The 22,507-nt window shown below is 38.2% G+C and overlaps 1 protein-coding gene across 5 annotated transcripts in view; it reads right to left on the minus strand.

Annotated features, from left to right (window-relative positions):
• Positions 1-22,507, minus strand: part of rapgef4a (Rap guanine nucleotide exchange factor 4a) — a 117,220-nt gene that overhangs the window by 26,364 nt on the left and 68,349 nt on the right. For all 5 annotated transcript variants that reach the window (XR_007898512.1, XR_007898513.1, XM_051710838.1 and 2 more), the window contains 10 exons: positions 13,790-13,840; positions 13,593-13,699; positions 11,286-11,407; positions 10,691-10,874; positions 10,333-10,417; positions 5,773-5,833; positions 5,498-5,574; positions 4,351-4,497; positions 1,761-1,858; positions 1,446-1,531 (listed from right to left, as the gene is read on the minus strand). Coding sequence is in view for 3 of the 5 variants with exons in the window: in XM_051710838.1 (XP_051566798.1) it covers positions 1,446-1,531; positions 1,761-1,858; positions 4,351-4,497; positions 5,498-5,574; positions 5,773-5,833; positions 10,333-10,417; positions 10,691-10,874; positions 11,286-11,407; positions 13,593-13,699; positions 13,790-13,840 (1,018 nt within the window). In the remaining 2 variants the exon portion in view is untranslated. The remainder of the gene's footprint in view (positions 1-1,445; positions 1,532-1,760; positions 1,859-4,350; positions 4,498-5,497; positions 5,575-5,772; positions 5,834-10,332; positions 10,418-10,690; positions 10,875-11,285; positions 11,408-13,592; positions 13,700-13,789; positions 13,841-22,507) is intronic.

A 22,507-nucleotide genomic window follows, 5' to 3' on the forward strand; every position in this document is an offset into this window, starting at 1 on the left:
AGGACCAACAAACAGAGCCTTCATGTCAGCGCACCCCTGAGAGTTGTAAACAGTTGTTCAGCAATGGAAAACTATTGACCTGTTTCAGTGATGTCAGCGGGGGGAAACAATGGCGGTGAATGGAAAAACACCCGTAAAACGATAACAAGAAAAACATCCAGGTTTATACAGGTCTGAAGTCAGCACAAATACTGCCTAATTTGACTTCCGCTGACATTTAAATATATTTTATCCACGATTCATCTCCATAAGGCGATGAGCCTGATGTGTGACCGGGGAGTACACCCCCAGCAGTTCATCACCATAAACATCTCTCATTCAGAAAATACAAATATTTTTGTGTTGTTTTCTGGTCTGATTTGTTCACAATTTTACAAACCGTCTGTGATGATCCCATCTGTATGAATGTAAGAGCTGCTTTTAACTCCTGAAGAATACACAGAAAGCAACCGAGACATTATAGTCTGTATGACTAATATGTTTACATTGTAGTCTGGTGGTTTGATTAAAGTCTGCTTCAAAATTAATCCATGTCACTTGAAAAACAAAACTTTGTTGAAAGAAAAATAACATTTTGGCTGGTAAATAAACAGCAGTATCACTTTTTCAAGATTTATAAATAAAAATACAATTTTGCCTGGTTTTTGTTGCAACCCACATTGCAGGACACCTTCAGTGGAATTTTTGTCACAAACATGGCTGCGGGGTCATAAATCACATGAAACAGGTCAATACACAAGAATGGCGACACTCGCTGCTGCTGAGAAGTATACTTAAATTTACATCTTGGCAATTTGAAGCAAAGTTAATGCTGACGAGCGCTGCAGCAAACAGAGGTAATCTCTCTCAGTTTCTCTATTTCTCTCTATCGCTCTCTCTCTCACACACACATGACTGACCGTTGAATTATTGAACAATGATGCACACCTTGCTTTTTCTTGCTCAAGTTGCCGCTGTTGTTTCAGTGATTGACTTAAATTACATTTGACATTGACATTTGAAGATGAAGCAATGTGAAAGTAAACTATAGCAAGTTTAACACATGAACATAATTATTTGGCTATTGTAATTTGGGTGTACAGCTGAAATTATGTAATTTGTGCATTTATTTAGACTCAAAAATTGCCTGAAATACACATATGTAACCGATGTGTAGCTCAATATGTGTTCGACAGCCAGTAGTGTCTCATAATATTTCAACATGGAAGTAATGAATCCCATTCTATATTTGTTGCATCATCTCTTTGATACAAGAAAAATTAAACACCAAAATATAACTGATTATTTTCTGATTGTCCTAAAAATGCTAAAAATGTTACACTATCTGGGCATTTGGTATTTGTGATAGATATATGTGCTGGGTGCTAAACAGCTGCTGAAGTATGTTCTGTAATAATGAAATAATAAAACAGCAGTGATGTTGATTTGAGGTATTATGAGGGTACCTGACTCTGTGAATTGGAAATCAAGTTTAATTGTCTCAAGGAGGTGTTCCAGAATCTTCTCTGGAGTTCCTGACATCACAGTGTATCTGGAGAACAGATGAGACCAAACGATCAGATCCTTACTTAAATAATCAGTTATATACTTTGATTATATCAGCGATGAATAATTTGGCATGCTTCATGTTTCAGAGTGTTGATATACAGTGGCCCTAAATGGTATTTGGACACTTAAGTCACACTTAAAAGTGTATGAATGACATTGATGTATTGTTAATACTTTGTAGATGTTAAATTGAGAGAAGAAGAAAGACGTACTTCAGAGGAGAGGAACTGGAGCTCCTAGTGTTACTTCTCTGCAAAACTAAGACATCCTCCTCATGCTCCTTCAGACGCACTGTGTTTGCCTCCACATCCTGAACACACACACACACACACACACACACACACACACACACACAAAACATACGGTTAGTTGTAGTCATACAGTATGTAATCATGATATATCGCTGTGTAGTCTACTGATGTATAAAGAGACTGAATCGAGTAGACACACAGGAAACACATCCTCATACAGGGAAATTGTGTACTTAGCATGCTGGATTAGTGTTGTTGAGATCAGCAGTTTAGCAGTAGTATGCACTAACCTCATATTAAACACCACTTAAGAGTGTGCTCGGAAAATCATCATTTCAAATATGTTATGAATTAAAACAGATACAAAGGATGGTATTGTCTAATATTTTTCTGCAATGAAACTACTAGATAGTATTGTTATAATTCAGCATTTTCATCAGTAGAGGGAGATTCATACCAGTTTTTATGAGGAAGTGCAGAGGTTCCCAACATTTGTCCACTGAACTCCTTTGATCTGAACAAATAACTTGAAGTACCCCCTGATATTTTATTTAATGTCCCAACCTTACCATAAACATAACAAATACTGGTAGTACATTTAGTCACTCGTTTTGTATCGAACATCAGAGTCAAGTGCTATATTTTGATTTGCCTCAAAGAAATAGTTCACTCAAAAATTACAATTCTCTCATCATTTACTCACCCACATGCTGTCCCAGATGTGTATGACTTTCTTTCTTCTGCAGCACACAAATGAAAATTTTTATAAGAATTTCTCATCTCTGTAGGTCCTCACAATGCAAGTCAACACGGTCCAAAACTTTGAAGATCTAAAAAGCACATAAATGCAGCATAAATGTAATCCATGAGACTCCAGTGTTTAAATCCATTAATTCAGAAGTGACATGATATGTGTGGGTGAGAAACAGATCAATATTTAAGTCCTTTTTTCTTTTCCCAACCCTGACTAGTAGGTGGCGATATGCACGAAGAATGTGAGAGTGAAAGTGGAGATTTATAGTAGAAAAATAATTAAATATTGATCTGTTTCTCACCCACACCTATCATATCGCTTCTGAACAATGTATGTGCTTTTTGGAGTTTCAAAGTTTTGGTACCCATTCACTTGCATTGTTTGGCCCAACAGAGCTGAGATATTTTCCTTTTTGGGTGAACTATCCCTTTAAAAATAAGAGCAGTGGCAGTATAATGGTTCAGTGATGGTATCAGTTGGTCAGTGGCAGATCTGGTCATAGGTAGTAAAGGCAGTAGCAGAGGGCGGCAGCTGAGGCGCCCAGCAAGCCGAGCTGTGGCCCCGTATAAGTGTTGGGAAGATGAGTGTGTTTGATTACTCCATCCGCTCCATTGCTGCGTTTGCAATACAATGTGACAAATGTAGTGTTTTGTGATGCTTCAGTGCTACTCGCTGGAAAATTTACTGTAGCTTGTTACTGGAAAAGCTACACAATTGTGAAAATAGCGGTGCTGCTGTCACACTACTGAAACAATGTAGTTCATTTACCAGCGTCCTTACTTTCAACTAATCTCCAACACCGCTGAACACTATCCACTTGAACTCATCCACTTTAAAAATTCAGTTTCAGTTTTGTAAAGGCATTTATGTTAAAGCATTTATATTTGTCTACAAAACTAATTTCAAGCATGTAGCATAAGCCTTTAAGTTTTTAAGATCATGAGCAGCAAATTCAATCAAAAAATGTGTCCAAACATTTGACTGGTGAATATGATTGGTAAGTATTATGATATTAACAATCAAGTTGATTCAGTCATATTACGATAATAATTTGTTTGACTGGGAAAACACCATTTGTTACCACATGAAGCTCAATTTAGGATAAATAATAAAACATTTGTATAAGTGGCATACTCTTTACTCCCATATACATGTGGCCCGTTCAGTAAGCAGCTTTCTCCAGAGCAAAGTACTTTCCCAACGACTCTTGTGTAAATAAAAACATGGCATCTGAGGATGTTTCGCCATTTTATTCTCTATTGCTTCGCTTTATATCGAGATATTTCAGAGTTGTTGCTGTGTTTGTTTCTATCGCGGCCTGCAGCTGAATTGCACTACAGTAATTTGGTTTCCCTCTTATGTCAAACTCCGGGATTACCACATTGTACAAGTGCATATACACGAATGTGAGGGACAGTCGATATTTTCATTGCTGTGTATAAATGGGTATAGTTTATAATGTTTGTGCTTTTCCCATTGTGCTCCCAAAAATTTTGAATTCTTTCCGCTGTGTTAACTTGTTGGGCTCCATCCTATGACATTTGTTTTGTTATACAGTCTGTTCACGGACACACGCACTCCTCAAAAACCTGAAATAACGACGTTAATGCATTTACATGACCACATTAAGCGGCGTTCTCTGAGAGAAACCTGGGTGTGTTAAAGTGCTTCCTCTTAATCCCTTAATGCGGCGTAAGGAAAACGGTGTTTCCGTTTACATGAAGTTTAAAAAACCCTGGAATAAACCGATTTCTTAAGTGCATGTAAACAGGATCATTGTGAACATTGACCCCTGACCCTGAGGATTCTGTTGAAGTCTTCTTTATCCACTCTCAGGAAGTGACAGTTGTCCTCTCTCAGTACAATGGATGCCGCCCGTGGTGCGTCATTCACCAGAGCCAGCTTTCCAAAGTCATCACCCTCATGAAGTGTGCATACTACACCCTGCAAAGAGACACCAACAGCAAAGGCAATTAGGACAACTTACTCTAGCTCTACATGGTTAAATATTATCAGAATGTTACAAGATTTAACAGTAATTTGTGGGATGTTAAGTAAGGGTTAATGTACAGTTAGCCAGTTGTTATCGTAAAATAGACCCCAACAGATTGATCAGGACCCTGACACGAAGTGGACGACTCTTGTATCACCCTGAAGGGGTTTGTTTTGCTACACAACTGTCTGACTGTACATTATCCCACTTATTACATGGCTACTAACCAAATAAATAAATACTTGGGCATAAAATATTGATTTGCATTGAAATTATGAAATTCTGTGACAAGAATAAATAGCTGAAGAGCTGAAATACACCTTCAGTTTGAGTTCTGTTGGTGTTTATTTTGTAATTAATAAACGTCTGACTCCTCATTATCCAGCTTATTACAAGACTACTTGCCAGATAATAAATAAATTCACATGAAACATTGATTTGAGCTGAAATTATTTTATTAGCTTGTAGAGATCACACAGTGATCCAAGAAGCAGGAAAGATTACTTAGATACCCGGATGAGCTGTCTGATACGTGGAGGTGCAGTTGTTACTGAGAAATATCAGACCACTAGATGGCGACACTGACTAATCAGAATAGAGTATTCCAGAGATCCATGTAATAAATATTCATAAGGCTGAGCATTAATCAGGGATATTAATTTGGCATTGCTAGGGGCCTTACATGTACAAACTACATGTACAAAAAGTTATAATTCAGAATTAATAGGGCTTTAAGATTTACTTTTAAGCTTTACTTAGTTATACAGGAATTTAATGTGAATTCATATTTTTTTACCATGTTTTACAGCATAATTGAATTTACACAAACTTTCCTGGCAAAGTTTCTGCATGTACTGTAATTGGCTTAAGCGATGGCTTGTATTCCCACACATGAAAAGTTTAATTGGTCTATCCAATGTGAAAGTGTAAGTGAAGAATGACTACTCTGACCTTCCCATAGATCACCACGTTAACAGAGCCCTTCAGGATGATGTACCACGATGTCCCCTCCTCTCCTTGATTAAACACTAGAGACACAAGAAATCAATATTTAACACAAAAATAATCTGATTATAATCCCACAGAGACACAGAATGCAGATTAGTCAACAGCAGACAGATAATCTGGGATTATCACCCTGAAATTCAGTAATCGTTTAAATCAATGTATCATGTTCTGTAGGGTTTGATTTGATTTGATGAATGTGCAGTAGCTTTGACACTTACACACTGTGCCTGCTTTTGCATGGGACTCAAATATTAGAACGCCAGCTAATTCCCTCTTCACCTGAGGAGAAAGAGAATAGAATAGTCTATTAGTAATGAAACCAATGTCACCATGTAATTGTGAGAAAGGAATATCACCTTTATCTGAAAGCAATTGATATTTGAAACAAAACAAACACATAGAAAAACTCTGCATTAAAGTAATAATAAAGTAATCATTCCAAAACCATATGATTTTCTTTCTTCTATGGAACACAAAAGTAGAAGTTTTTGCAGAATGTTCGGGGAGCTCTTTTCCATCCTCCAATGAAAGTAAATGAGGACTGGGGCTGTCACATTCCAAAAACAAAAAGCACCATAAAAGTAGGTAAGTAAGGGATAATGTACTGTCAGCCAGTTTTTATCGCAAAGTAAACCCCCACAGGATGATTATTAGCACCCCGATGCGAAGCGGAGTTACACGCCTATGGCCTACTTAAGAAATAAATGGACAAGAAATATTGATTTGCATTGAAATTGTGTAATTATGTGACAAGAAAGAAATCGCTGAACATCTGAAATCAACCTCCAGTTTGCGTCTGAGTTCTTTTGTTTTTATTTTGTAAAAATGACCATCTGACCACTCATCATCCATATTATTATAAGAGTACTTGCCAAATAAACAAATAACTGGACATGAAACATTGATTTGAGTTGAAATTATTTTATTAGCTTAGTATAGATTGCACAGTGATCCGAGAAGCAGGAAAGATGATTCGCAATGAGCGGTCTGATACGTGGATGTGCAGTTGTTACTCAGAGAAATCAGACAGCTAGATGGCGCCATTGACTAATCAGAATCAAGTATTCCAGAGTGCCGTGTAATAAGACTCATAAGCTATAGTGTATTCCATGTCTTCTGAAGCTATACGATAAATTACTATGATGCAAGACTGAAATTTAAGTCATAATTCACTGATAATCGGAATATTTACTTAAACGGTAACCCCTCTGCCATGGCTCTCAAATCTTATTTGTGCTTGTGTATATGTAAATATGGCATGTCACGATGTGTCAAACCAGGTTTGATGTCAATAATTATGTTTGCATCTAAGATACGGATTTAATTTATGCACAAAATCAGATTATCACTAAAATATTTTGAGAATAAGGCAACATTTCCATTCCCTGTGTTTAAGACAAGAAAATCGTAAAGTAATGAAAATGGAAGTTGAAGCCACTGTGGCCCTTTTAATACAGGTAATGAATTACTTGCAGTTTAGAGCACAGACAAAATGCTCTGACAAACTTCATTATTGCTAGCGGTCAGCGGCAGATGCCTTAGGTCTGGACAATTCTGGGAGGTAATTGTAGCCAACCATTTTGATGACAGGCTTTGGCATTTCACATGAAAAGACACATCTACATTCCTACTTAAATTCTATAGGAATATATTCAATAAACGTGTTTGCATGTGTTACTGAATTTTAAAGAAATCGATCCACCTAAAGTGAGCATATATGTTTTTAATGAGCATTTTCACATCTTGTATGTTTCCATCCAGCATTTTTATGCAATATCCCAAAATTCACATAAAAATATGTGGATGAAATCCATCTTGTGATATCAAACATCATTGGTTCTTGCATGTGTAGTCATTGCCGTCACACTCAATGCATCTTAAAGTTTTGCAGTGAATAACAAATTTCAGTGTTTTGCTCACTTTAAAGCAGTGTTTCCCAACCTTTTTTCTGCCACAGCACACTTTTTACGACTAAAAAATTCTACGGCACACCACTATCCCACATAGGCTAACCATCATCAATATTTTTCCTTATCAAGAACTTGTCTGTGTTTTCTGTCCATCTTAGTAGCGTGTTTACTTGTAATGTTTGAAATTCGGCTATGCAAAAAACAAACAAACATACAAACAAACAAAAAAACAAGTCACATAGGTAGGCTATCCTGAGGTCACAGGTGGCAAGAGCACTAAATGGGTAATGAAAAACAACAAATTTGCTTTTCTAATTTGTGATTGTAATTTGTAATTCTTGCAATGCCACAACAAATTACAGGGATGCAAACTCATGAGGGGCAAAAAAGGTAAGACAATCAGTGGTCCACGAAAAAAATTTCTGGGGACATTTTTTTTAAAAGAATAAGCTAAAAGTACCAATTCCAGCTATTTTAGTGATTCAAGTTTATTCAAGATTACAATTGTGCAGAATTAGCTGCAAAATAAAGAGTATTTTGGTGAAGCTTGCTTCTGTTTCACAAATTTGTTCAATTTTATTAACTGATTAGTTCAGTGACCCCTTCTGGAAATGTCACTAGGTGGAGACAAATGAGCGTCTTATGTGGTATGAGTGAGTCAGTGAATCATTTTGATTCGTTCATGACCGAAATCTACCAAGAGACTTTATAGTGTTTAAGCATTAAAAGAACAAAGCAGATTTATAGTCTTCCTTCAGTCTGAGCATTATTTTTCATCCAAAAAGACAACAATAATAGTCTAATAATAGTGAGTTTCTCCTTTATTAAAACTTGCATGGCTACAAATCTACTGACTTCAGTATAAGAATTATAAACACAAAGCAGATCTACGGTATCATTTTCCTACAGAAGCCTATTTAAACTGCTGAGCATGACTTTTATCAGAAAAGTCCACAATAATAGACAAATAATAATAATGTTGAGTTTCAATAATGTTCTTTCATTGTAAAGCTTATTCACATGAGTTGAGTCGAGGCATCAACGCTCCGTTCAACGCCAGCGTCAAGCGCCACATTGCCCTCCACATGACAAGAGTTGCAGAAAGTGTCACAGAGGGGCGATTTTACAAGTTTGCCACGTAAAAAAGCGGGAGGTGTGCACAATAAACATTGAAAACATGTATTTGGAAGAGAGAAAAAAATCTTGCAGTTGCTTTGATAGCAGAAAGTAATAAAAGAACTCATTTATGTTTAGGTCTAAGCGTTTTCTTGGTGAATTTAAATTAGTTCAATAACTGGGGTCTCTGATATTCGTAAACGATAAGGTAATATTTAATTAAAAGAAATTATGAGACATTCAATGTCTCTTCACAAATTTGGAAAATTTTTAAATATTTCTTGTTGCTGGAGCAAAAACAGAAAAAAGTAATTCTCAAAAACAAAACAAGTCCAAAAAATGGCATTCTAAAAAAGTATTACAATAATCTTAAAGCAAAAACTCCAGAGGAGAAAATCCACAAGAAATAAAACAGAGAAGGGTATAATCCAAGGGCAGATTTAATCAAATGTCACAGAGTTTAGAGAACACTTACTCAGGCAACTGGCTTCAGAAAAAACTAAACAACAAGCAAAGAATCTAGGAGACAGAGACACTTGAATACACACAGCTGAACGAAACACATGTGAACCTACAGAAGCCCTAAACCGCAAGGTTCCTCACTTCAAAAAAAAAAAAAATTTCTCTCTTCAATCATTTTTTTTTCTCTCTACAAAAAAGAAAAAAGAGAGAAAAAACATTTTTGAAGAGAGAAAAAAAAAACATTTTTGAAGAGAGAAAAAAAATACCTCTTTGAAGAGAAAAAAAAATATTTGAAGAGAGAAAAATAAAAAAATTTGAAGAGAGAAAAAAATTTAAGACTTAGGCTCAGGAAGGAACTGAGACAGTATTTTTATTGTATTTTTTCACCGTACATTTTTTTTTCCATCTTGCGGTTCAGGGCTTCCGTATGAACCTAATAACACTAATTACAAGTTGAGACAACTGGGCATGAGAGCACCATGAGGACCTCTAGAGGCCAAAACATAACACAAGCAAAATACTGAGAGTGTTTCTCCGAAAGGTGAGGAGTTTGGATCCCTGAAATTATTATTAATAATAATTTAATTTTCCACAGCACACCTGACAAACTTTCACAGCACACTAGTGTGCCACGGCACAGTGGTTGGGAAACACTGCTTTAAAGGAATATTCCGGGTTCAAAACAAGTTAAGCTCAATCAACAGCATTTGTGGCATAATATTGATTACCACAAAAAATTATTTTGACTTGCCCCTCCTTTTCTTTAAAAAAAGCAAAAATCTTTTTTCTTAAGAATTAATGCAAGTACTTTTATAAAATTATAAGCTTAACATTTCTGCCTTTAAACCTTCTAAAGTTTTATTACATTCACTTATTGTAGCCTCACTGTAACCTCTGATTTGTGCTTTTTTAAAGAAAAGGAGGGACGAGCCGAAATCATTTTTTGTGGTAATCAACATTATGACAAAAATGCTGTTGATTGAGCTTAACTTGTATTGTACTCAGAATATTCATTTTCTAAATACACTTAAAATTCCCTGAAGTCATCGTTTGGCTTTAGAAGAATACTGTACTGTAGCATACAAGTCATACTGTATCTTGACTGCCCCAATCCACATTCACTTTAATTACTGGAAAAAGAGCAGCACTGAGAATTTCAAAACCTCTTCCGTCATGCTTCACAAATTTTACAGGTTTGGAATGAGGATAAGTAAATAATGGCAGAATTATACCTTGAACTAATGAAATGTGGTTTATTCAAAACTGTAAGCTCATTTTGAGTGGACTTACAGTGGTGGAGAGATAAGATAAGGCTTTAATATGCAGCAGCTCCTCATAAATGATCTCCAGGTCATCTACTGTCCTCTGGCCAGGCCTGCAGACAAGACAGTTATGTCATCCAATATAGATGATTTTACATTTATTCTGACATTTTAAATAAAATTTAAAAAAAGTTTAGATTTGGTGCAAATATTTCCTCTCCTACGCACTGTTAAAGTGTATGTTATAGTCTAATCTATCTTTGGAGAGTTTCTGGCTCTCAGTGATGTGGGAAAGTTGGGAGAAAAGCAGGCAAATGGAGGTAAATACGCATTCCATCTCTGAGAGGCAGTTAACTGTATAACTGGGAGTGCCAGAAGTTCCATACTGTTTCCGCAGGATCATTCGCAGATGGGCGTCAGGTCCGATCTGAGAGAGAAGTAGAAGTGTGTCCTGCAGCTCTTCATCATTCTCTTTCTTCTCATCCTCACTGGGGAGGGAAGCATCCTCCGTCTCGTCCTCCAGGAAGCGATAGAAGAGATACTTATCTTGGAAACTCAGCTCCTGGTCAACTACAGAACATCATCAGCCGGTTTAGAGAGCACATGCAGGAAAACTAATAAAGATACATTACAAAACACAAATCACTAAAGGGGACTAATGACTTCACTAATCCACTAACAACAACTATAAAAGAAACCCTAACTTGACGGGACTCTACAAGCCTTAACATTTTGGGCCATTTTGATCAGTTTTTTTTAATATAAGGTTTGTGTTGGATTTGTGCTTGTACTATGGGGGGGGGGGGGGGTAATGGAGTGCTTGGAAAACCAGTTTGAAAAACAAAATAAAACTTTTTTTGCAGTTACATTTGGTGACACTAGTGAAGAAGAAAATAAAACACTGCAGCTTTGAGAGTTGCTTCAAACTGAGACATAGTGCTGCAACGTTGCTGTGATTTAGTTAATTAATGAAACGCTCACCGTGGTTTAACACTCCCTCCTCCAGCAGCACCTGCCACATGCCCACTGCCTGAACACGAGAGTGAACACAGGATGTGTGCTGCAACAGCCAATCAACAAGCTCTGTGCCTATACAGCACTGTCTACAACACACAGAGACAGATATGCAGAGTACTCAACAGAAGTTATACATTATATGCAATGCTGGGTGTAATTTGATTACAAAGTCAAAAGAAAAAGTTTTCTAATTACTTTGTTAATCAAAAAGTAGTCATTTTCAATTCTTGTAATCAGATTACAGTTACTGACTTTCACCTAAGTTAATAACTATGAAGAACATTACTTGAGTTACACATATTTCTAAAACAATATAATTTATGTTGAAAACATTTAAAGGTACAATATGTAACAATTTTCATGTAATATTCGCCTTTTTTTTTTTTGCCAATGTATGAACGGCTTGTAACGCAACTTAAAAAATGAGCCCTTCCCGGACTTCCTAGGTTGCCGATTAAAGCTTGTAGGCTGATTTTCCTGTGAAGGGAGTGGGTCGCTTTTGCCAGAAAAATCAAAAGGATGTGACGTTTATGCACACTCCCGAGAGCCTTGCCTCAGTGCTTCTCTTCTGCTATTCAACAGCGACAACAAACTGCAACACTAGGTAACGTTATCTTAGAGATGGAATCCAGCAAAGGTCCGGCTCCCAGCACAACACCGACTCCTTCACAAACTCAGAGTAAGCCAAAAAAATAAAATAAAATAAAAAACATTTACCTACTGAATCCCGTCTGGCTAAGCGAGAATGTGATCGTGGTCGAGCGAAAACTAGAGTGAACATCAGCAGGGCATTTGATTCCTGGAGGGATCTTCGTTTGGTTTTGGGGATCAAAACCGACCCTGAATTGCCGTTCTTCTTATTGGACAGGTAAGCTTACATAACTGCAAAGCATGTGAAATATAGTGCCATAAGGATTGATCTGTGTAATTTTTGCCTGCTCAATGCTGACGAATTGCAAGCTACCTTGCTTCGTAACTTTCAAATAATTTCAACGATCTTCTCTTTATACTGAAGTCAGGTATACAGGATAAATTTAAGCAAATATCGTAGTACAACATATGACATACAAAACATACAATAGTGCAACATAACAGTGGAACAGTAAACTGTCTGGTATAGTTCGGTAGTATGTAGCTGTATGTGTGTATCAGTATGCTATGTTAGCTGATAAGTAGTTTTAGTTTAGTCTCAAAGTTTGTAGTAAAACAATCATAATTGTGTAATTTTAATTATTCTACCTCATCTGTCAGCATGATGTCGGTGGATCACATTCAGTCTCTTTGTACGTTACGTCATTGTTTTGGATGCTCGCTCGCGTCCCTATGGAGTGTGTGCACAAGGCCGAGCACGAGCAACGGGTAGCTGGCTGCAGTTCACTTAACGGCCACAGGTGTCATTAATAACAAGGGTTTCTGAATCTTACATACTGCACCTATTGAAGGAATATTTGAGGTTCAGTCCAAGTTAAGCTCAACTGACAGCATTTGTGGCATAATATTGATTACCACAAAAAATACTTTTGACTCGTCACTCCTTTTCTTTAAAAAAGCAATAATCGAGTTTCTAGTGAGACACTTACAATGGAAGTGAATGGGGGCCAATTTTTGAACATTTTAATACACACTTTCAAAAGTATAACCACAAGATGTAAACATAAATAAAATCACGTGATAAAATCACTTACTATCCCTTTCTGTGTAAAGTTATAGTCAATTTTACAACTTCGTTACCATAACGATATAAACAAACCCTAAAACGACTGTAAAAATGACAATTTAAACAACTTTACAGCTCAAATAATACATTAGTTTTAACAGAAGAATTAATGCAAGTGCTTTTATAAAATTATAAACTTCACATTTCTGTGTTTAAACTCTCAAAAAATTGGCCCCATTCACTTCCATTGTAAGTGCTTCAAGTCTAAATTAATTTTTGTGGTAATCAACATTATGTGACAAATGCTGTCGATTGAGCTTAACTTGCATTGAACCCGGAATATTCCTTTAAAACATGAACTATGTTCATACTGTATGTCCACGTGTTGAGCAGAAAAAAAAACTTTCCTGTGAAAAGTAAAGTAATTAGTAATGTGATTTAAAGGCACAGTACTGTTGGATTGGGTCAGAGAAAGGGTGGAAAATTATATATACTATATATTTTTCATTTAAACAATAAAAATATATAGCATGGCCCATTTATACTTGTTGTCTTTAAATATTATAGACAATCAAACACATTTTAAGACTTCTGCCCCTCCCTGACCTACTCACCTGTATGTTTTCAGGTGGTACTTCCTGTCTCTGATCATGTGAGGTGCTCGGGACAGGATGGTGCTTCGTAACACTTTACCTGCCTGCAAGATCTTCTCTGAGGCCACCTGAGACAGGGACAGAGATAACACATACTGTCACACAGTTCACCACTTTAACTGACACCTCTCAGTCTAAAAACAGGGTACCTGTAATACCTGTGTAATGGATTTGTGGTGAAGTTTGATGGGACTTTGCGTGAATGATTTCTGGAAAACAAAACACAAACACATTCAACATGGAAATGCCAGACAAGAGGGAAAATGAATGGATGGTTCTTTTTGTTAACCAGTTTTAGCAATATATATTCACAGTGAAATATTGCCAGACAGTGTTGATGTATGTGCTTTTGGCTGACACATTTTCCCACAAGAACTTACAAATCATTCATAACATCATGACTCTCTCACATAACTAGTTTCACTGTTTATATCTGCTTCAAATTAAATTTGTTGGAACTGCTTTGATCTTATCATTATAGTAACACTTTACATTAATGTTCTATTTGTTAAGGGTTTATAAAGTGGTTCATTAATGACTAAGTCATTTACAAATGCAACCATTCACATGCCGTTATAGCAACATGTATAAAAAGGGTGACTTTCACCCAATACTTACCAAATAGTGAGCATTTTAACTTACTTAAAATATGTTGTAACATGCTTATTAATACACTTTAAACATAATCTATAAAAACATAAAATGCCCTAATTCATGATTTATATACAATGCAGCAAAAATAGACTATTATATTGATATTAAAAAGGGGATTATGTCATTCTGTATTTATATTAATGACTGTAATGTCTTGACTCACTTGTGTTGTCACTTTTCTTTGTCAGGTTGATGTCAAAAGAATGATTTTAACTAGTCCTAATGACCTAAAGTCCACTGCAAAAGCACTTTTCAGCTCTTCATGCTTATTATATATCATAATAAAGCCTGATGACCATTAAACCATACTGAACTTTATGTACATAGGTTTATAATGTTGGCAACTCCTTAATAAATGCTTCATATGTGTCCATTTTATATTAATATGCAATTTCGTAGGTTACTAATGTTGAATAAGTGTTATTAAGCATTTATAACATGTGAGGTAAAATGGCTCAATCTTTGGCAAGTGTTGCATGAAAGTCATCCTTTTAACGCATGTTCTTATAACCACATAATTTCAATGATTAATAATGCATTTGTAAATGAATTATTAGTCATTAATGAATCCCTTTATAATTCCTTAACAAAGGGAGCATTCATGTAAAGGCAGGCAAATGCTAACATTCATGAGATGTCTTTATCAAAAGATGTTGTTGGAGTAATAGTGTAGCATGCTACACTAGTCTTGAATACGGTACATGACCATCGGTCATAGGTCTGGACCACATTACAGCTTATTCTGGCCAAGAGCTGCCCACTTAGACAGGAAGAGATGTTGTGGATATCTAGTTTATGCTTGGGAATATCTAGTTTATGTCCTACAAGGTATCCAACAAATCTCTGATTTAATGCTACTAAAATGGCAAATCCAGTGATTATTTCAACTTCAGAAGCACTTGATCAACCCGGAACTTTGTAAATATGACTACCTAAAAAAAAAGATAAACCTGTGCGCCCTTACTTCCAGATGTTGCATAAAGCCAGCCAATCAGATTAAAGCTTGGCAGATAGAAAAAGTGAATGGACTGTGAATGGTTCTTAGATGTAACGTCTGAAGCTAAGATTATTGCCATATTAACATTAACATCTATAACAACAGATTCTCTGGAGCAGTCTATATTGTATATACGAAGTATGAATTGAAGGAAGTGTGTTTTTGCATTACATAACTATGGAACATTCTGCAAGATTGATTCTGTCTTGTGTTATCTAAAGCCACAAATGCACTGTAAACAAAAAATAATTAAAATACAACAACATCTTGTAAAGCACACAAACTCTATTGTAGCTAATATTGCAAGTATTTTGGATGAATCCTGACAAAGTATAACAAGAATAAGAAAAAACAAACAAAGGACTTGAGACCGTAAACGCACAGAGGTGTGACAGACTGTCTGAGCACTGGACAGGAAATGACCTGAGAGGTCAAAAGGAACAGGACTCAGGAGCTTCACACACACACACACACACACACACACACACACACACACACACACACACACAAATTGAAAAGAGAGGATGCCTGAGCTCCCTAGTTTATGTTAACATTTAAAAAATATGTTGTGTTCTTGTGTTCTGTTGAGAAGAGAGTTGGAAGGAAGGATGAAGTTTTATCAGAAATGACGCAAACAGAAGGAAAGAAAAGAATCAAACTCTCTCTCTCTTAATCAAGTAAGGCAAGTTCCTCTGACACATCAGACACTGTCAAAAATGGATTTCAAGGAAATTTTCAGGAGGAAAAATGTGTTCTTTTCAGTACACAGTTTCAGACATTTTTCACGTGTGTCTGCATTATAATGTTGTCAAAAGAATTATAATGTAGACAGATGTGAATATGCACAGACATACACAGAGGTAGAGTTATCCCAGTAACACTTTATAATAAGGTTCCATTCTTTAAAATGAACAAACAATGAACAACATATTTCTAACAGCATTTATTCATCTTTGTTCATTTTAGTTAATAAAAATACAATTGTTCATTGTTAGTTCATGTTAGTTCATAGTGCATTAACTAATGTTAAAATATACAACTTTTGATTTAAAAATGAATTAGTATATGTTGAAATTAACATGAACCAAGATTAATAAGTAAGGGATAATCCATGGCTAGGTGTGCATTAAACGATTTTAATGCACAACGTGGAGGGGAAGAACCACAGATGCGAAGTGCATTCTAATCATTTAACGCACATCTAGCCATGGATTATCCTTCTTATACCATTGTTACTTGCCAGCATTGATAAATAACAGCTGTTATTGATTTTTAAAGCACAAATTTTGACTGGAAGAATAACAATAATGGTTAACTTTATCTATGGGCTGTTTGATCTAGAGTTCTGCCCTTTCTAAATCAGTCACAGAGATAAAGTAGTGCGATAATATCACAGTTTTTAGAGACCAAACACCCTTTAAAAACTGTGAATTTAAATATTCAATCCTGAAATAATAATTGCTACATAATGTCGAAGGGTTGACACTCCTCAGAATACATAATATCTAATTCCTATTCTTTGTCATTTTCACATTAATGAAAACATGAACCAGCATTGCTGACGTGACAGTTGTTAAAGTGGCAAATACTGTACATGATGAGAAGAAAATCATCCAAAATGCTCCAATCCTGTAGACTTTGACCACTTAGACATCCATATGGTATCCATTAAGGTTGCACAATTGATTGAATTAAGAATTAAATTGTGATGTGGCCTTACATGATTAAAAAACAGCAAAAGACTGCGTGTTACGAAACAGTCTCCATCTGTAGCTGTTAACTCTAGAGGCACATGTTCAGCAGGTCAGCAATTTTAGATTAATTTTTTCATATTACAATATAAATCGTCTTGCCACACAGCGAAACAATCATTTCAAGAATCTCTGTTACCTTCACTCCTCCTCTGTGCAAAACAGCTGAATATCAAACCATACTTTTCTCACAAGCACTTTAGGTGAGTATTCCGGGGCTAATGAACACTATTGTCTTTTCCATGTTTCCTATAGCACTTCACAGTTGATTTAAAGATGGCACTGCAAGTCTTGATAATGTTGTTTTGTGATGTGACGGTTAATCCCAGCTCTGAGACTATATTCACATCCAGAGGTAATTTGAACAGAAGCATAAAACTCTTGCAATGTCTCATTATGGAGGACAGCACAGTAGGTGCATTAATACAGAACAGTGATTAAAACTGACCGGATCTACCTGTGCATGAAACGGTTTTAACGCACACATTCCAACCAATCAGAATCGAGTATTTGAACAGACCATGGTATAAATGCTGTAAAAGTACTGTTCTTTGTTAGTTCATGTAAACTATGTTATAGTTCATGTGTAACTATGCTCCATGTTGTTAACGTCTCGTTACTCAAAGTACGGTGTTCAACACCAACTGCAACAACTCTGTGATAGACAAGCCCCATTCATAGGCCAGACATGCAGTCTCCACAGCTCTGACAGAGGATGCCAGATCATGCCTCGGTTTGTGAGAACAGATCAGACCTTAAAGGAATTTGCCATGGGGGAGCATCTTGCAGCTCTGCCACATTGGGGACTAGTGGCTGTTGGGCCATTGGCGTCACCAGTAAACCTGTTTTCTTGTTTTCCCATATCTTGCACAATACTTAATATAGCAAGCTGAAGGGAGTCTTGTTGCATCCTGATGCTAGAGTAACGTGGTCTGCTGTTCAGGTGGTCAGGGAAGTTCTTCGCATGAAGGAGACATGATTTGCTCCAAATATTGGTGATTATGTGCCACACACTTTCTAGGTACAAACACCAGACGTCCATCGCACAGTGCTCCCCAGCCTGTGCTGGACGTGTACGTTGTAACAACTATGCGTCTAGCTGTCTTGGCGAGTGTCACACCTTCCAATAAACTCGGCTCTTCTCACTATGAGGTGAAGGTGACCATGTCGCCAAGCGTGATGAGGGACCCTGAGGCTGAGCCAGCACTGGAGAGTTCTCATCCGTATCAAGCCTAGCAGGGTGACTGCAGTGGCCATCAAGCCCAGCACTCGCTGGCACTGACACAAAGAAAGGGTTCTCCACAGGCTTGAACCTTGTCATGTGTAGGAGAATGGACAGAACACATTCGTCGGACTCGTGTCGAGTCGAGTTTCATTCCTAAGAAGGAAACTTATTGACTGGGCACTCACATGCTTTCTGTGCTCTAGCAACAGGTCTTCTGTGCTTGTACACTTGTACTTTCGTTTGAGCTATCACAACCAATTGTTGAGGTAACGTGGACATAACTCGGCTTCAGCCTTCGTAGATGTGCGAAGTGCCAAGAACAACCCAAAAGGTAGGAACTTGAACTGGAATGTATTTCCTTTGAAGGCGAATCTAAAGAATGGCCTGTAGCAAGGGGAATTACACATATGCATCTGCCAATCGCTTGACACAACCAGTCCAGTGGACAGGCATGAGACCAATTTGTCTCTGAGTCACTACATTGAATGGTAACTTGTAAGTGTCCAATTAAAGCACTTCAAGTACAGCATGGGCCACAGCCCACTGTCCTACTTGACGACCATAAATGTAATGGCTGTAGAAGCCGTTCTGTGCCTTGTATGCCGGTACTTCCTCTATCTCATCCTGGCGAGGAGGTATTGTATCTCTGAGTGTAAAATTTGCAAGTCCCGCACTGTACGGTGGAGGACAGAATGCTACTGAGTTTAGCCGGTCACCTTATGAACCGAAGCACACGTCCGTGTTCAACTGTGCTCATTGTAAGGCCGGCAGAAGCAGAACACAACTGCCCATCAAGGGGGGAGCGGTCGTTCAGCGCAACAGACACTGCTCAGTTGGATGTCTGTTCTCTTAGAACATATTTGTGCCTTGTGCAGTCTCTACGAGGTCTGTCAGTCGCACTGAGGCATGGCAGACTTTTGGCATACCGTAATTGCAAAGACTGAAAAGTGTTCTCGTTTCCAGCATACTACCCCGGGAAAGCGAGAGTGTTGCCATAGGAAGGCAGATGAAACTGCTTCACGGGGTATATCCAGGATGATATACGGTCCCTGGGGAGCCAATGAGGAGCATCAGTGAGAAGAGAAGGGAGCAGCTTCACCTTTCAGGATGAAAGCGAGCCGCTAGAGACAAGAGTCCATGAGTTTCATATGCCCACACTGATAGTAAGTAGTCTCAGTGAGCACTGTTAGGGAACAGCGCTCAAGCCCATCAGCCAGAGGGATATAGCTTGTAGGTGGAAAACACTAGAGAAACATTTCCGTCTTCATCGAATGTGCTCTTAAACTTCTGGCTTGCCAGAAACAGGCAGAAACACACTGCTGTGAAAACACAGGAGTGTTTAGTACACTACATCCGCTGTAGCATGCAGGGAGAAGAGTAGATCTTCTCGCTGACCAGGTGCAGATTAGAACAGCTGAAACGTTTGTAAGGTAGCTTTTGGAGTACCAAACTACCAGCAAGTAGTGGTGTAGTGCGACCAAACACTACATCATGTTTTGGTCAGATTATAACTAATAGCCTTTTTTATTGCTTAGAATCCAAAATGTCTGATGAACTAGCAGCATATTCTGGCTGCTGCTCAGAATCAGGCAGCGTCTTTCTTCTTCTTATGTAATGACAGATCACAAACTAAAATAGTGCATTACCACCATCTACTGTTCAATTAGGCAAAAAAGAAGAGACTGTCTGATGGTTATGTAAAGCAACCAACCACAGTTTGTTTACTTTTACAAGACATACAGCTTTTGGAATTTTGGGCCATAAGAAAGATGGTGTCGGTGTATGTGGCATGCTGTATGTTGCCCTCTATGTTGTCTATGTCGTTGGCAATTTTTATACTCCTTTTTACATCTTTCTTAATCAAGAACTGCAATACTACACTGGTTTATGACCGTTTAACACTGCTCGACATCCGCAACACTGTTGCCGACTTGGCTAAGTGTGATGGGAGTGGACCTCGCCTCTGCCCTCCGCCTCTCCTAACTTACCTTCCTGCACACCTGTGTCGCCATCCTGATGATGTTCCTCGGAAGAAACGCCGGAGGAAGCACGGCAAGCTTGGAGGCACCGTTGTTAGACTGAAATCTGCTGCATTGCGGGGGGCTGGTGTGATTTACTCATGGGGATTTAAGCTAGTTTATGGACACTGTGCTGTTCGGCGCTCGCTGGAGGTACCACACCGGTGGCTTCAACCCATCACTTCTAGCTCCCCCTCCGTGTCTCCCTGTTGTATACCTCCTCGCATTAGTCGAGGCAGAGTGAACTCCCAAAACCTTTGACCGCTGTGCCGAGCAATGCTACCTGAGAGTGATTCTTTGCTGCTTAAAGTGGCTTTGATGAACGCACGGTCTCTGGTAAATAAAACATTTATCCTAAATGACTTTTTTACCTTTTACGCTCTGGATCTTTGATGTATCACGGACACCTGGATTAAAGTTGGCGAGCTAAGTTCGTTTTCTGAGATGGTGCCACAGGATTGCAACTTTTTAAACTCCCCTCAGAATTCTGGCCACGGTGGTGGATTAGTGGCTGTGTTTAAAAATATCGTTCACTGTCGTTTATCACCTACTTTGAAGTACAATTGTTTCAAATAATTGTGGCAAATCCTATAGTCTTTGCTGTGGTGTATTGTCCTCCTCAGCCAAATAAGGACTTTTTAAATGAATTCTCAGAATTTGTGGGGGAAATTGTCACCATGCAGGTGATAGGATTTTAATGTTGGGTGATTTTAATATTCATGTTTGCTGTACCTCTGTTGGGCCTCATGTATTCAGATAGAAGACAAAGGCAGGCCTAACACAGTCATAAAACCTAACTCAGCCCCCCACATACCAAGTCGTAAATCTTACTGATAAAAACCGTGCCAAAATCAAACAAAGGGAGTCCAAAACAGACTACAAATCCCATGAAGCCTTGCTCACTAAAGGATCGAACTCTCAACTCCTATTGGATGAGGCACACGACATAACACACCTCAACCATGACATCATCAGGAGTAGAAATACCTCTGAAATGCTTCCGGGATTTGCTTCCAGCAACTTTGCTCGCCGTGGGTAGACACAGCTCATCGCTGCTCTCAGGTGCAGTCTCGTGGCACAAGGAAGTAACGTCTGACTTGAAACTGTGGCCATACAATCTCCATCTCGCTGGAGGAGTTGAGATTACTCTGTGTTCGACTGAACACTCTAATGGATCCGAAGGAGACCACCGAGCAATCCGCATCTTCATCCGTTTGCCTGCAGAAGTGAAGAGATTAAAGATTTCTCTTCCATCTTCAATCAAGTCGACATTTCTGATTTCTCCGCCAGCCCGCCAAGAATCAGCAGCAGTACTGCCCGCTGACAGAGCGAGGAAACGGCCTCCTGTCATCACCCAAGCCTCGAGGAACCGAGTCTGAGTTAAAGGACGGATGAACACACATTCCACCTGCATCCTCATGCGATTCAAGTAAGAGGTTTACGTCTGGGCAGAGATAGAATATTATAGTGTGTTATTCTTGTGTTTCAAATTATCACAAATTTGATTTGCTGTATTGTGGTCCAACCAAATTGGACTGTTGTGCATTTTCGAGTTTTTCCATTAAAGAATCAAAGAACACGGGACTGTTTATGAGCTGTCCACCGCGTCTCTGAGTGACAAACTAACAGCTGCTTTCTCTCCCACGATCGCGAAATCGGCTTTGGGGCCTTCACTTAATTTTCTCTCTCTCTCTCTCTCTCTCGTACTAACCACACACACACGCGACCCCTCACAAACATTCTGGCACACATTTTTGGCTCATAGATAGCTTCGTGATAAAGCTCAGCTTTGTCCCTAAGCTATCGTACAAGCGGATACACGCGGTAACTGGTAGACGCCATTGACTGGTTTCTCTCCGCCCACATTCGTGGCCATATTCCCTGGCCGGAAGTCTCGCGTGACATACACTCCACGAGAGTCACGTCCACCATTTTGTGCATGTCCCTCCTTACACACACACACACACACACTCGCTCTCTCACACACACACACCCTCATGTGTTATAGGATTATTTTGATTTCCATGTCTAATCATATCACTGTTTAGTTTGTAGTTGTAAGTCGGAAGTTTACTTACTGCATTGTATTAATTATTAATTGATATTACTGCATAAATAAACTTTGTTTATATTTGTTTACCTGTGTCATGCTGACGGGATGTCAGTGCTCAGATTGAAGCCTTCATTCATTGTTTTTTTCCCAAAAATCGATATTCTTTGGATGTCGATTT

This window comes from Myxocyprinus asiaticus, chromosome 11 (genome assembly GCF_019703515.2).
Source record: "Myxocyprinus asiaticus isolate MX2 ecotype Aquarium Trade chromosome 11, UBuf_Myxa_2, whole genome shotgun sequence".
Lineage (NCBI taxonomy): Eukaryota > Metazoa > Chordata > Actinopteri > Cypriniformes > Catostomidae > Myxocyprinus > Myxocyprinus asiaticus.